Below are 16,153 nucleotides of genomic sequence, written 5' to 3' on the forward strand. Positions count from 1 at the left end.
TCATATTACTTAAAAGGATATTTTGAGTATACCTCCACAATTACAGTACAAATCTAAAATCATTTATAATTAAAATAAGAGGAAAAACAAATCTGTACAAGTTACTGGAATTCTAGGCTGTAAGTTTGGGTGTGGATCTGTGAAAAAAGAATCCAGAATACAATGCTTTCTTATACAGAGAAAACATTTTAATTACTGGCTGAACAAATAATGCAGGAATGAACAGAGTTCTGCTAAATACTTGGACTAAAGCTTAACGGCTACTCAGATATTCTGCTCTTTTCAGTCATGTACCATTTCAATTAAGTAAAGGTACAAATTTTACTTCTAATTCACTTACGATTTATTTTTTTTTAAAGATTGTATTTGACAGGGATCACAAGCAGGCAGAGAGAAAGAGAGAGGAGGAAGCAAGCTCCCCGCTGAGCAGAGAGCCTGATGCAGGGCTCAATCCCTGGACCCTGGGATCATGGCCTGAGGCTCTAACCCACTGAGCCACCCAGGTGCCCCTCACTTATGCTTTAAATGAGTTTTCAGATCATGTGGAATAAATTTTTTAAATACTTTAAGTGCATTAAATGGAATATTTTTAAATGATTACATCAAATAATGAAAGGGAGACCCTCCCTATTGACCAAGGCTTTGCCCTTCTCAATGTCTCGGGTAAAAACCAGAAGTATGGCATGCCTATGTATACATCAATGCTTTTAATTTCACAGCACTATGCTTTGTGTAAAATCCATTTATCGAATCGTACATGGACAAATGGACAAAACAAGCACAGGTAGGTCAACTGCAAATAAAGTCTAAAAACCTGTGGCAGGAAGAACCATATTTTATACCTATTATACAAAAATGGAAATAAAAGTTTATTAGAGAAGAAACAGTAGTCATACAGTAAAGAAGAGAAAGATTCCATGAATAAAAAAACTCTATTGCACCTATGTGCATAGCTTTCAGTGTCACTGAATCTTACCTCACCATGATAAATCAAAATCTGGAAGAACGTGTCCATGAGAAGAATGCGATCTGCAAGAATGCTGCTGCTATCAAGAAGAACCGGCTAACAGAAGAAAACAGAGAACAGGAAGATGGAAAAATAAATTAAAGTTACAAAACAGATCTTTTGAGAATATCTTTAACATTTTAAATTTATATCTTATAACTCGAAAACATCTTGCTATCATGAATTCTTTTTTTAAGTTAAATTTTTAAAATTTTTTATTAACATATAATGTATCATTAGCCCCAGGGGTACAGGTCTTGTGAATCGCCAAGTTTACGCACTTCACAGCACTCACCATAGGCTATCATGAATTCTTGCAGTACATTTAATTTTCTAAAAAGTCACAAAAACAGAGACAACAATTAAAGAACAGAGTAGAGCCAAGAGGAAATCAGGAAATTTCCATTCCTAAGCCTGATGATGGCCCCACTGCGTAAGAGGGGAGAGGCTTGGGAAAGAGCAAATTTAGAGATGGAAAAACAGTTCAGAGTAGGGATGTAAAGGAGTGGCCAGAACTAATGACATAAATTTTGATATTACATGCATGAAGATGGTAATGAAAGCTATGTGATCATATCGCATCACAGTATATATCTACACCACAGAGAGGGAATACAGAGCAAATGCCAGAGATTGGGCCCCGGAGCATGCCAACACTTCAAAAGATCGGAAAAGGAGAAGTAGGCAAAAGGAAACTGAGAAGGAACAGGCAATGATTAGGAGGAAAACCACTAGGTAGTGCATGTGTCAGAGAGGCTTTAAACAAAAGGTTTTCGAGAAGAGTCCTCGCTAGGTAAATAAATGCTGTCGAGACTTCTGGCAAGACGTAGGACACTGGTGACCTGGTAAGAGTTGTTTCAGTGTAATGTTAAGGACAAGAATCTGAATAATGTAGGTTGAAAAGAGAATGTGAGGTGAGATTATCATATAGACAACAGGTAACTTTCTGAGTTTAGCTGCAACTGAGACCAGAGAAATGGCAATTAGAGAAAATGTGGTCAAGAGTGGTTCTGTCTGTTGGGTTTGGGGTTTTTTTTTATTTCTTTTTTTAAAAATTAACATATAATGTACTATTAGCCCCAAGGGTACAGGTCTGTGAATTGTCAGGCTTACACACGTCATAGCACTCACCACAGCATATACCCTCCCCAGTGTCCATAACCCTAGTCACCCTATCTGTTGGTTTTTAACGTGAATGTGACTCAGGTTTCTTGCTAATGAGAATGATCCAGAGGAAGAGCAAGGGATGATGGAAGAAAGAGAATAACTCCAAAAGCAAACCCTTAAGTAAATGAAGCTAATGGGATTCATGGATTAAACGGGAAGGCTGGAATTTAACAGAAGCAGACAGTAGAGACTGTGCGATTCCAAATCTCCTCTAAACACTAATGTACATTTTTCAAGTGTCTACAATTTACATGTATTACTCTGAAATAAGAAAAAAAAAAATCTCTAAAACTTTCTTTCCTGATTCAAAGAACTATAAAACCTAATACATAGCTAGACCATCACACTAACAATACATATTTTCCAGGAAAGAAGACACTATGACAAACTACTAAAAACAATTATAGTAACAAAATGCTTTATACAATATTTTTTAACAAAACAATAATAAAGGAATCATGAGAGATCATTAATCAGGAGATACTATAAATATTCTCTTTATGCTGACCATTCTTAAATATTTTTAAATACAGTCACTGCATACTTAAAAGTGGTAAAACAGACAATTTTAACTTAAAATAGAAAAACTGTTTATTTAACAACTGGTTAAAGTAAGTGGAACAGTTTGCTAAGAAATCTAAAACTATGACTTTATTATTACCTTTCTAAATATACATCTTTATAATCAACTGTATCTATGTTCAAAAAAAGCTACAGGAGAATGAAATGATATGTAAGCAAGAGATTTTCTTTGGACAGAACGTCCTAATTATTAGACACCATACTCTGGAATAAGCTACAGGTTCTAGAATCATGATTACCATCATATCATTAAAGACATAAGAATAATCATAAAACCTAGAGGATTTGATCAATGAAATTACACAAATTTATCTTAAAAGTCTCTCCCACCTCACTTTTTATATTTGTAAAATAATTTCCTTGTGCAACGTAACATATAGTAAGCACTCAAATATTTTTAAGTGAATATATGAATAACCTAACTTCTTGAACTAAATTCCTGTGTTTAGTAACTATATTCCAAAAAAACCTTAGTTGTTTTCACTTTTTAATCACACACATCACATTAATGAAACCAATTTTTGTTTTCTGTCTCTCTTACCTCTGGGGGTCCACTAAAAGAATATGCATACAGAATAGGCTGAATCATAATTAGAGACTGGGTCAAATCTTGACGCATAAAATGGTGACGATAATATGAACTCTCATCAGGACTATTGTTAAAAACTTGTAAGAAAGGAGATCTTCTTAAATGAAACATAAACTACAAGAAAAAAACATGTGAGATAGTTTTACTGATTTTACTGCAATAGGAGTTTACTATTACAAAAGCATTTGATTAGAACTATTAAGACAAAACAAGTTACAATAAGGACATTCTAAATTGTATTCTTAAGAATCTTATTCATGATCTTTATAAGTTACTTGAAAATATAACAATAAAAAATTAAAGGAAAAGAGATGACTCAAAAGGACATGACTAGGAACAAAAAACTCCTTGCTCAGATCTAAGTTATTCAGAGGCTGATAGTACATGGTGCTTTATCAGCATTGTTTTTATCCCCCATCTCTCTGGACACATCTCTGAACTTCTTTATTACTATTCCTTACCACCATCAAAAGACTCCAAGAGAATATAAAAATAGATTAACAGATTTTCTACTTTTTGAGAGCTCCCAAAAGTTGCACTGGAAAGGGCCTGCAATGATTTGGGGGAGGGGGGAAAAAAAGGACTTAAATACACCCACTTGTTTCTTAACATTTAAGTTCTTCCTCATTCCTAAGAAACATTCTTTAGACTTGTCTCATTACTTCTTTCTCCTTTCACCTTCCTTCCACCCACTCCTCATGTGAAAGAGATCAAAATGGGGAAGAGTCTGGCCTGAATAAAGGACAGCAAAATTGTGCTTTGATACAATCAAAGGGTCTCAGATATAATCAAACAGAATCAGCTCTCCAAAGAACTCTTACTTGTCTTTCAGTTACTTCTCTCCACTTTCCTCTGCCCTTAGGGCTCATGTGCCAACATGATGCCATTGCTTGGGACTCATTCCACAGGTCTCTCCCAGTGCTACTTAGTGACACTTTCACTCCTTTTCTGTTCAGTGATCAGAATTCACTGAGAGGCTCTCTCAACCCTTACCACTTCAGCCATTTCTGTTTCAAGGCAATGTGTAATTGGTAAATCTGGGAGTAGATATTTCAGAAATAAAAACCTTTTCTAAATTTAGTTTATGTTACCTTTTAGAAGAGCATTAGGCTTTGAAGGCCCAAAGAAAAAAATTATTTCTGGGTCCTCTATGATTTCCAACAGAGGGGAAAAAATAAGAGGCCCAGATCTCTCAGGAGATCTATCAACTATCAAAAGCCTAAAAAGAAGGCTTGGAGTTGGGAGAGAAGAGAAAGAAAAGAAACAGTTCAGCATTCAATCAAATACTGAGGCTAATGCCCACATTCTCTTTCCTCTTAGTTTCTGCTACTAATATGGAAGGCCTGAGACAGGGTTTTGCCTGCCTTAAGACAAAGAGACTCTGCCCTTTCCTAGTTCTCCAAAACTGCAACCAGAGGTTCAGGGACATCTCCCTGTATAAACATGAAGTTTCTACACTACAGATCAATAAAAAATGCGAGTAGTTCTGAAAACAAAGTTGAAGCTTTGAGCAAGATATTCATGGGCTAAAATTTGAATTTCCACATCTCAATATAATCATCCTTCCAGGCTAAGCTAAAATGACACCTCTTCTATAAAGATGTATCACACCATTCACTTGGAAGGATTCCTTTAAGTTTCCTTTAAATTTTGTATATCTTTCATAGCATTTCTCCCTTTCTGTTCTGTGTTATATATATTTCAGGTCTCACCCTTCAGACTGAAAGCATTTGGAAAGTAAGATCTGTGGCAGTCATCTTTATTCTCCTAAAGTTCTTTTCTTCAAGACCTCAGCTGAATAAATGTTCTCTGTTACTTATCATATAAACAACCTAGACTTTCAAAAAATATCTATCAAAATAAGACAGGTAGAGTCTACAACACAAGTGGAAAAAGTCCTGTAAGATAAATCAAATTCGCTTCATTTTTATTTACCTGGTATATCCCCATAAAATTGTTCTCAGGTAATGGTACCACACTGTAAGACTAACTGGTCAAGTTACTACCTTTTGGTACTATTGTAATTAGATAGATCCCTTACATCAGACAGAAAGCTAATCTACCTCACACCTAATTCTATTCCAGAGTAGAATTGCAATGTAAATTTCTTTCACCACAAATAAATGACTGTTTTGAAGGCCCTCACAAACATATTATATGCTTTTCAATGACTACACAAGCACAATATTAATTTCTTAGCTATCCCAAAACTTAAAACACTACCAAAAGAATAACCCAATACAACAGGTCCCACATTCTTATACAACAGAGAAAGTGAAACCCAGTGCTATACTGTCAACACTAAGAAAAGAACACCGACTTTTTATCTACTCACCTGTGGATAAAGGGAGAAAGTTTCTGAAAATCTGAAGGAACTTGGATCATCTTTGTGATACTCTCCAAATTTCTGACACTAAATAAAATAAAATAAAATGTGTTAGTAATATATTCCCTGGAATACAACTAACTCTCTTACCTATAAATATTCTATTCTTTAAAAGTTATTACTCTTGGGGTACCTTGGTGGCTCAATTAGTTAAGCATCTGCCTTCGGCTAAGGTCATGATCCCAGGGTCCTGGGATTGAGCCCCTACTCAGGGCTTCCTGCTCAGCAAGGAGTCCATTTCTCCCTCTTCCTCTCCCTCTGCCAGCACTCTCTCTCTCTCAAATAAGTAAATTAAAAATATTTTTTTTTTAAAAGAGCTATTACTCTTTAGAAGGTAGATACTTGATATGGGATAAAATTGGAATTTACTTACCAAGAGAAGGATTACACCAAAAGAAATACATTTGAATTTAAGCAGCAAACAAAACATTGCTCCAATGCAGTAACAACTCATCTTCAATGTTTGCATTTTTTTTTAACTAAGCATCTCTGATAGCAAATAAAGAGATCTTATATAATGGCCAAAAGAGCTCAATATGTGCCCCTTAAGACTCTGCCTATGAAGGACAAGAGCCTACTGACAGGAAGATACAACTATCAAAATACCATAGTGGTTATAACAAAAGCAAGTCGATGATATAAAATTGTACAATAGAAACAATGCCAAAAAAGAAAGAAGAGCGGAGGAAAAAATCTGAGATGAACAGGTAAGCTGGTAAACAAAGAAAAAACACAAAGGCTGAAATTAGAAGGAAATAAAGTAAAGGAAAGCACATACACTGGCAAGCAAGAAAGCCCTCCATGAGAATGTGACAAAAGGCAACTAAATAACTGAGATAATCCATGAGAAATTGCTTAGCACAATGACTAACACTGAGCACTCAACAAACATTAGCTTCCTCTTCTTGTTCCTGTGCAGTCTCTGATCTGAAAAAATGTTTAAAGTACTTATGTAATTGGTCTATATCCATGGCACTCACATATGATCAAGGGTACAAATAACAAGTAAAAACTAGCAAAGAGTTAGCTGCTATAGTTAGTGCAGCTGCTTTTGCTTCCTGGAATGTTCAACTATATGATTTGTGTAGTCATCTGTGCTGTATAGAGCACATAAAAAGGCATAATTGGTTTGATCACATTTTTGGCTTCCGAGGAAGTTCATTTCAGAACCACTGTTGAGCAAGAAAAGCTATAGTTGTAGAGCTAATCCTCCGAAAATAGATCTTGATATCTGGAAATAAGATTATTATTTCTTTAATGCCCCTAGTAACATTTCACTGACGAATTTACAGATTAAGAGAATGATCTCCACTGTACAATATGATAGCCACAGCTATATGCAGCAATTTAAATAAACTGAAATTAAAGTCCAGTTCCTCTCAATTGCACTAGCCATATATCAAGAGTTCAACAGTTCTATGTGCGTAGTAAACACTTCTGTAAGGGACAGTGCAGATTACACATTTTCACCATTGCAGAAAGCTCTCCTGATTTGCTGATCTGAGTATCAGATACTCTTGAAATCTAAAATGTCAAATACAATGAAATACACTGAAAATACAATGAAATACACTGAAAAGACACTGTGAGCAAAACCAGTAGTCACACATTATTCAGAACTACTGATAGCATTACAATATATACATTTTAAACCGTGCCTGGAATTCTGTTAAAGTGTTAGGAAAATCTGATGTTATGGTTAATAAGGGTAACAAAAACATTGTTGACTTTTATGCTTGGATAACTAGGAATGTCCAAAAGGCTGATTTTTAGAGTGGGATGCATTTGATACTTATGTCCATTTTTGCTTGTAATATGAGTATTTATTTTCATATCGCTAAATATAATCTATCATTTCATTTTTAAAGGCTGACTAGGATTCCACTATATTAAAGTATACACCATAACAATCTTATCCAATCATTATTAGCATTTATATTTATCCTGTTTTATCTCGAGAATAAATTCTTAGAGGTAGAATTTCTAGGTAAAAGGAAGTTTTGTTTTTTTTTTTAAAAGATTTATTTATTTATTTGACAGATCACAAGTAGGCAGAGAGGCAGGCAGAGAGAGAGAGAGAGAGGAAAGGAAGCAGGCTCCCTGCTGAGCAGAGAGCCTGACGTGGGTCTCAATCCCAGGACCCTGGGATCAGGACCTGAGCTGAAAGCAGAGGCTTTAACCCACTGAGCCACCCAGGTGCCCCTAAAAGGCAGTTTTTAAGCTTCTGTTGTATGTCATAAATTGCCTTCTATATATAAGATTAGACAGATGTTTACAATACAGCTCATACTTCAAACCTACAAGCTGTCCGTTTCCCTGAATACTACCCAACTTTTAAGCTTTACTGTGTTTTTCTAATTCTTACCAGTTTAACAGATAAAAACTATTATCTTCTATTTTCTAACACTGATTATAAATAAGATTGGTAATTTTTTCATATGTTGACTGGTCACTTGCATTCCTTCTTTGGCTAATTCCTTATTCATGAACTTTACTGATTTTTTGCCCAAATATTACTGATATATAAGAGCATATAAACATACATATACATATATGTATATGAAAATTTCCACATTCTGTTATACATATAAGAATATATCAAAGATATAAGCAATACATACAAGTTGGCATTAAATTTTGATAATGGTATTTTTACCACACAGATTTTATTTATTTGAGAGAAAGAGGGAGAGGGTACAAGCTGGGAAGAAGGACAGAGTTAGAGGGAGAAGCAGACTCCCTTGCTGGGCAGGGAGCCTGACACCAGGCTCTATCCAGGACCTGGGGATCATTACCTGAACCAAAGGCAGATACTTAATCAGCTGAGCCACCTAGGTGCCCCTACCACACAGATTTTTTATTCCATTTTAATGTAATAAAACCTTTTATTTTTTTTAAAGATTTGTTTATTTTTATGAATCTTGGAACACTACATCAAAAAGTAATGATGTAGGGTGACTAACATAATAAAAAGTAATAATAAAAAAAGATTTATTTGTTTATTTTAGAGAGAGAGAACAAGGGCAGAGGAAGAGGGAAAGAATCTGAAGCAGACTCCCTGTTGATTTTGGAGCCCGATACAGGGCTCAGTCCCACAACTCTGAGATCCTGATCTGAGCCAAAATCAAGAGTCGGACTTTTAACCAACTGAGACACGCAGGTGCCCCTATAGTAAAACTTTTAATATTTTTATTTAATAGTTCCTGTAAAAAAATCCTTCTGTATCAGGGGCACCTGGGTGAGTCAGTCAGTTAAGCACTGGCTCAAGGTCATGATCTCAGGGTTGTGTGATCCAGTCCTATATCAGGCCCCACACTGGGTGTGGAACCTGCTTAAAATTCTCTCTCTCCCTCTGCTCCTCCCACACTCCCTCTAAAAAAAAAAACAAAAACAAAAACAAAAAAACTGCATCCAGAAGTTAAATGTGGGGGCACCTGGGTGGCTCAGTGGGTTAAAGCCTCTGCCTTCAGCTCAGGTCCTGATCCCAGGGTCCTGGGGGATCGAGACCTACGTCAGGCTCTCTGCTCAGCAGGGAGCCTGCTTCCTCCTCTCTCTCTCTGCCTGCCTCTCTGCCTCCTTGTAGTCTGTCACATAAAGTCTTTAAAAAAAAAAAAGTTAAATGTGTATTAACCTATTTTTTGATAAATATACCCAAACTTTACCGCAGATAACAATATAAAATTTGCAAAACTTCTTAAAAACATACATTTCTAATCGTTGAGTTACTTTTTTTTTTAAGGTTTTATTTATTTATTTCTCAGAGAGACAGAGAGAGAGCACACACAAGCAGGGGGAGTAGCAGGAAGAGGGAGAAGCAGGCTCCCAGCTTAGCAAGGAGCCTGATTCAGGATTTGATCCCAGGACCCTGGGATCATGACCTGAGCTGAAGGCAGACATTTAAGAGACTTAACAGCCACCCAGGTGTCCCACTTTGAGTTACTTCTTAAAAAAATTTTTAAACACTTATCAAGTGCCCTAGCATTAATTACTGGAATCATGAGGAATTGTCCTTATTAACAACCTAACCAAAACACTACCACAGATGGGAAAAAAAAACAAACAAAAACAGATTTAAGAATAAAGGAGGTATATCAAAGATCCATGGCTTGAGTTATTTAGAAGTAATAAGAATATTGCTTTTTCAGGCAGAAAAAGCAATAATAATATAATTTTCTTTTTTTTTTTTAAAGATTTTTATTTATTTATTTGATAGACAGAGAGAAATCACAAGTAGGCAGAGAGGCAGGCAGAGAGAGAGATGGGGGAAGCAGGCTCCCTGCTGAGCAGAGAGCCCGATGTGGGGCTAGATCCCAGGACCCTGAGATCATGACCCGAGCTGAAGGCAGAGGCTTAAACCACTGAGCCACCCAGGTGCCCCAATAATATAATTTTCTTGAGGAAAATAACAACTTATAAGGAATCTAGTCCTGTCTTTAATTCAGTTAACTATTTACACACAAAGGCAGACATATAAAAGGGCCCTAATGGTCAGTGCCTAACCTCTATAAGAATTTGGTATGACAAATATGGTCATCTTTAAAAACAGCACAACAGGGGTGCCTGCATGGTTCCGTTGGTTGAGAGGCTGACTCTTGATTTGGCTCAGGTCATGATTTCAGGGTTGTGAGATCAAGCTCTGTGTCAGGCTCTGAGCTGGCTGTGGAACCTGCTTAAGAGTCTCTGTCTGCTCCCCCACCCCCACTCGCTCTCCCTAAAAACACACACACACACACACACACACACACACACAAAAGAGCACAACTAAAGTGCCTGATCCCACTGGTATAACAAGAAAAAACCTGGCAGGGGTAGGATTTGCTAGAAAAGTCCAAGGGTCTTAACAGCGATTTCCTGAGCCAAGTCTAATCAGATGAACTGTTTATCCACTGTAGCTAGCAGCACAGCGAAAGGGAAAATACAATTTGTGGTTAGTGAGTAAACCAAAGGTCAAAGATGGGGGGAAAAAATCAAATATCAGGTTTAAGTTGTAAAAAGGATGTCATTCAATAGAAAAGGTCAAGAGTCAAAAAAGGCACAGCAACCATAAAAGGTAAGGAACAGATCCATGGAGGTGGGCACAAGAGGGATCCAAACAAGAGACTCTGCATGGAGGTGACAGATCAAATGTTGATACCAGTATCTTAAGTGATTATGCCCAAGGGGAGCAAGGACTTAGATTAAAAGGGTCAGAAGCAAATGTGCTACAGCATCAATCTGGCCATAATTTTCCCATTATCTACAAAACAGTTTTTAAAAAGATGTCTGGCTTTTTAAAGAGATTTACAGAGAGATAGAGCATGAGCAGGAGTGACAGAGGGAAAGTAAAAAGAATCTCAAGCCGATTTCGCACCAAGCACGGAGCACAATGTCAAACTCGATCTCATGATCCTGAGATTACGATCTGAGCCAGCCACCCAGGTGCCCCAAAAAAGATGTTTATTTTTAACAAAAATTAGTCTGAGTCATCAAGAAAAAAGAAAACATTATATTCACTATGCCAAGCTGAGGAAAGAAGTTAGTATAATTTCACAGATTTTTTTTCATTAGGAAAAAACTTACAGAAGTATAGTACCTAAAAGGTATTATTAACCCCTTCTCTATTTATGTTGTTATCACTCTTACAACTAAAATTTTAGCAATGTGGAATCAGTACAAAAAATGAATCTTAGAACAGCCTCTGTAACTAAGGTTCACTGGTCATCACTGGGAGCTTTACTTCAACTGTATGCTAATTTGAGTCAATCAATTAAAAGAATGTAAAGATCATATTCTCACCACTTTTACCATAGATGAGGGCCCCTCAGTCACTAGGGGTTCCACAAGAAACTTTTTTAAAAATTTTTATTTATTTATTAGACAGATGGAGAGTGTGAGAACAAGCAGTGGGAGCAGCGGGCAGAAGAATAAGCAGGCTCCCGCTGAAGCAAGGAGCCCAACACGGGGCTTGATCCCAGAATCCCGGGATCACCACCTGAGCCGAAGGCTTAACCAACTGAGCCACCCAGGTGCCCCAAAACTTTTTTTTTTTAATTTGTTTTCTGAACTTTGTATACCATATGATGCCAGCCACAGTGATAAACAGTTTCCAAGATATCCTGTTAACAATTTCTTTAAGCCACCTTTCAGTCCCATGTGTCAGTATGCAGTAGGACTATGTTCATTTGGAGAACTTCATTCTCAGTTTTTGACATATAAGGGAGGCCACCAGGAACTAGTGAAAGCTAGAAAGCTATTTTGCAGAGAAAGCAGGGCAATAGTCTGGTAATGTCAGCCTCTCCTTCAAATTACCTCCACCAACTTCCTCTTACATACATTTGCCAACTGACTGATAGGAACAAAGAAGCTACACTGGTGTGACAAAGATAAGAGTAAAATTTTCATCATCCCATGATTCATCTATTCTCTATCCTCAGAAGCCTTGTGCTCCTGTTTTAATGCTACAAAATTACAGAATGTGTACAAGTGAATTATATTGTAGGTTTTGTAATTTCATAGTTTTTGTAAGTATCTCATTTAGTTCTTTACAAAACCATTCTGTTTTATATATTAATAGCATTTATGTTTTACAAGCATGTCAAACAATATGGCAAATTTTGAAGTTCGGGTGTGAAATATAAGACAAAGATTCAACATAAGCCCACAGAGAATTCCTAAGAATTACAATCTTCGGAGTCATTTCACTACACCTAGGCAATAAGGGATACAGAAAAGGTTGATCTTTACAATGAAAGCTACTAATTAATGGGTTTTGTTTTTTTTAAGATTTTACTTATTATTTGACAGAGAGACAGAACATAAGCAGACGGAGTGGGAGAGGGAGAAGCAGGCGTCCTGTTGAGCAGGGAGCACAATGCAGGTCTTGATCCCAGAGAGCCAAAGGCAGATGCTTAAAGAATGAGACACCCAGGTGCCCCATCACGGGGTTTTATGAGGGCTGATAACCCAAGCTGTACTACTCAGTTTTGTATCACGTGTCATAACCTAAAAATGCAGTAATAGTTCTACCAAAACAGCAAAAGCACTTCATTATAAACCACAGTCATCTGGCAAATAAAGGTGCTTACTTCAAATACCTTCTTTTTCTTTTTTTTTTTTTCTTTTTTTTAGATTTTATTTATTTATTTGAAAGACAGAGATCACAAGTAGGCAGAGAGGCAGGCAGAGAGAGAGAGGAGGAAGCAGGCTCCTGGCTGAGCAGAGAGCCTGATGCGGGGCTCAATCCCAGGACCCTGGGATCATGACCTGAGCTGAAGGCAGAGGCTTTAACCCACTGAGCCACCCAGGCGACCCGAAAAGGTTCCATTTTAAAACACTACAATAAGTGAATGCATTGATAACATGTCACATGATACTGAAGCGGTTTATGCAATCAGCTGAAAAACAAAAGCTTCTATCCAGGTTGATGAGTCAACAGATTTCACTAATGTCATGTCAAATCGCTAAATGATAGTGTGACTCAAGAAAATGTTTCTGCTGGGGTGCCTGACAGGTGGCTCAATGGGTTAAAGCCTCTGCCTTCGGCTCAGGTCATGATTCCAGGGTCCTGGGATAGAGCCCCACATTGGGCTCTGCTCAGCAGGGAGCCTGCCTTCCTTCTCTCTCTGCCTGCCTCTCTGCCTACTTGTGATCTCTGTCAAATAAATAAATAAAATCTTTTAAAAAAAAAATGTTTCTGCTGTTCTAAACTAGCATAAGTCAAAATATATTTACTATTTTATCTTCCTATCTAGAAACAATGGTTCATCTTGGAGGAACTGAGTTGGCATTTGTACTGAGGGTGTTTTCAATCAGTGATTAACTCTATGAGAGGTTTTACGCCTCTTCTTGTAAAAAAAAAAGATGTGCTGATATTTTAACACTGCTTTTATCACAGAGAAGTTAGTATAAAAACCCCCTTGACAGTAAAGTGAAAAAAAAAGTCCTGGATGATGGCTACAAAAATGGCTAATTATATTAACAAAGACTAGTTCACTCAAGAATGTTTTAAAAAACTACCTGAGAATCTAAACAAAGAGGACAAAACAAACAGAAATCTAATAGCTTAGCAGAGAGAGTTCTCAACAGGGTGTTTGACTAAAATAATAGGCCACAGTTTGCTGAGTAAAAATGGAGCACTGAGTGTGGTGCATGAACAATGAATCTTGAAAAACTAAAAAAATTAAATTAAAAAAAAAAAAAAAAAGAACAGAATTTTGAGGGGTGTCTGAGTGGTTCAGTTGGTTAAGCGTCTGCCTTCGGCTCAGGTCATGATCTCAGCGTGCTGGGATCGAGCCCCACATCGAGCCCTGCATCGGGCTCTCTGCTCAGTGAGGAGTCTATTTCTCCCTCTCCCTTTCCCTCTATGTGCTCGTGCTCTCTCTCTCCCTCTCAAATTAATAAATCAATCTTAAGGAAAAAAAAAAAAGACTAGAACTTAAGCATTCTAGGTCAAAATGTATCGGATTCCTGCCACATTAAAAACCCAAGTAAATCAGCATTACCAGTAACTGTACTAACACTAACTTGCTAATATAGATTCAAATAATCAAGACTTACCTATATTTTTGTATATTAATGTATACAATTTTATGTCACAATTAACTTCTCTTAAGTAAAAATAAACTAAAATCATAGCAATGAAGAAAAAATATCCAAAAAGGCACTAAGAAAAAAACATTTCAATAATTTAGGATTAGATTTGGAACAATATGATTCTAGCCCCGAAAAAAGAAAAAGAATAGGTTACTTAAGTGGCACTCTTTCGTTTTAAGAAAAAAAATGTATTTTAGTTTACTGGAAGAGATAAATGTACTATGCCTTTCTCAGCAACTTGAATAGGAATCTCCCATACAGTCTTTCAGTTAACTGTTAAGTATGTTGAAAGAGATACTTAACAAAAGCAACAAATACGACAAACAAAAGCATTCAGATTGAGAAAAGCGCTATGTTCACTTCTTACCAGTCGAATGAGCTGTCTGTCTAGCCATCTGAGCACATCTGGTCCTTCCTCTGTTTCTGCTCTATAGATTGCCAGCCGGGCCATAAGAATGGCAGCTGCCTCCTGGTCAAAAGATGCAGCAATGTTTTGGATTTGAGTTTGAGCATCTGCCCAGCTAAAGGCAAGAAGAAAGCACAGAGATACTGTTGAATTACTAAAGTTACAATATCACAGCTGGCTACCACACAGACTTAAATTAAAATGATGCAGAAAATTACTTCAATACTTGAAAACTCCAACATTGCCTAGAAAACGAGCATTTTAAAATCACTAATAGCAGTTTCAGTATAGCATTATTTTTCAGAAAAATATATCCAAATCTAATAAAGTCCTCAAAAATAACTGTAAAGACAGATCTTCAAACACATTCCTTAAAACATTAAGACTTTTACAAGTAAAAAAATGGCACAAGTATATGTGTTTGTGTGCATGTACACAAGTCTCTATGTCAGACTTTGAAATTATTTCTTCAATTTTCTAAAGGCAGCAACATGGAACTAAAACAAAAAAATACAAGTTTTCTCCCAGCCTAAATAATTCTCATTTACTAACCTGGAAAATGAACAAAATTATTTCAAAAAGTTTTCTCATTTGGTCTTTAATTCAATTATTAATGACAAAAATGATATAATTGAAGTTTCTATGTATTCTTTTCTCTCCATGCTAATACAATGACCAAAACTAATCAAAAGTTAGTAACTGAAAATTTTACTTTAAGGGACTAATTTGCTATTATGTATAAAAATAGCAATAATTTATTAAATTCACATGTGGTTTTTTTTGGGGTTTTTGTTTTTTTTTTTATTTGACAGAGATCACAAGTAGGCAGAGAGGCAGGGAGAAAGGGAGGAGGAAGCAGGCTCCCTGCTGAGCAGAGAGCCCAATGCGGGGCTTGATCCCAGGACCCTGGGATCATGACCTGAGCCGAAGGCAGAGGCTTTAACCTATTGAGCCACCCAGGCGCCCCTTAAATTCACATGTTTTATAAATCCAATCCAGTCAAATTGATCTTGGGTAGACATAGCAACAGCTTATATGTGGTTTGTTAGTTTAATGTTTCACAGAGTTTTGAAATACTTCAGCTGATCCTAATTCTAAAGTGCCTCACTTTAACCAAGTATGGTAATACTTAAGCGCTTTTGAAAAGCTAGACCACTTTTGCATTACTCAAAGATGTAAGAAGTGATCCCATGAAAATTTAGGCAGTAACATATTCAAAATTCTTCTCCCTTCTTCCTCTACTTTTAATTTGTTTCAAACAAACAATTTTTTAATATTTTCTAGATGACTAACAACTGTTAAGTATCTCAGTCTAGTGAAACAGGCAAGAGGCAAAAAAAGAATGAGAATGAGTAAAAGAGTAAGAACTAGTAATTTTGAAATCATTTTTAATACAACTTAAACAATAGTTATACTAATAGTTCAGTTATTTTTTAAGTTTTAATT

General features: G+C 36.5%; 1 protein-coding gene across 2 annotated transcripts in view; it reads right to left on the reverse strand.

The window, feature by feature from the left end:
- SEC23A (Sec23 homolog A, COPII coat complex component) overlaps positions 1 to 16,153 on the reverse strand; it is a 64,823-nt gene that overhangs the window by 16,496 nt on the left and 32,174 nt on the right. For both annotated transcript variants that reach the window (XM_032344088.1, XM_032344087.1), the window contains exons 14-17: positions 14,669 to 14,822; positions 5,680 to 5,757; positions 3,297 to 3,458; positions 977 to 1,063 (exon numbers count right to left, since the gene is read on the reverse strand). In XM_032344088.1, coding sequence (XP_032199979.1) covers positions 977 to 1,063; positions 3,297 to 3,458; positions 5,680 to 5,757; positions 14,669 to 14,822 — 481 coding nt within the window. The remainder of the gene's footprint in view (positions 1 to 976; positions 1,064 to 3,296; positions 3,459 to 5,679; positions 5,758 to 14,668; positions 14,823 to 16,153) is intronic.

The sequence above is a fragment of the Mustela erminea genome, chromosome 5 (genome assembly GCF_009829155.1).
Source record: "Mustela erminea isolate mMusErm1 chromosome 5, mMusErm1.Pri, whole genome shotgun sequence".
Taxonomy (NCBI): Eukaryota; Metazoa; Chordata; class Mammalia; order Carnivora; family Mustelidae; genus Mustela; species Mustela erminea.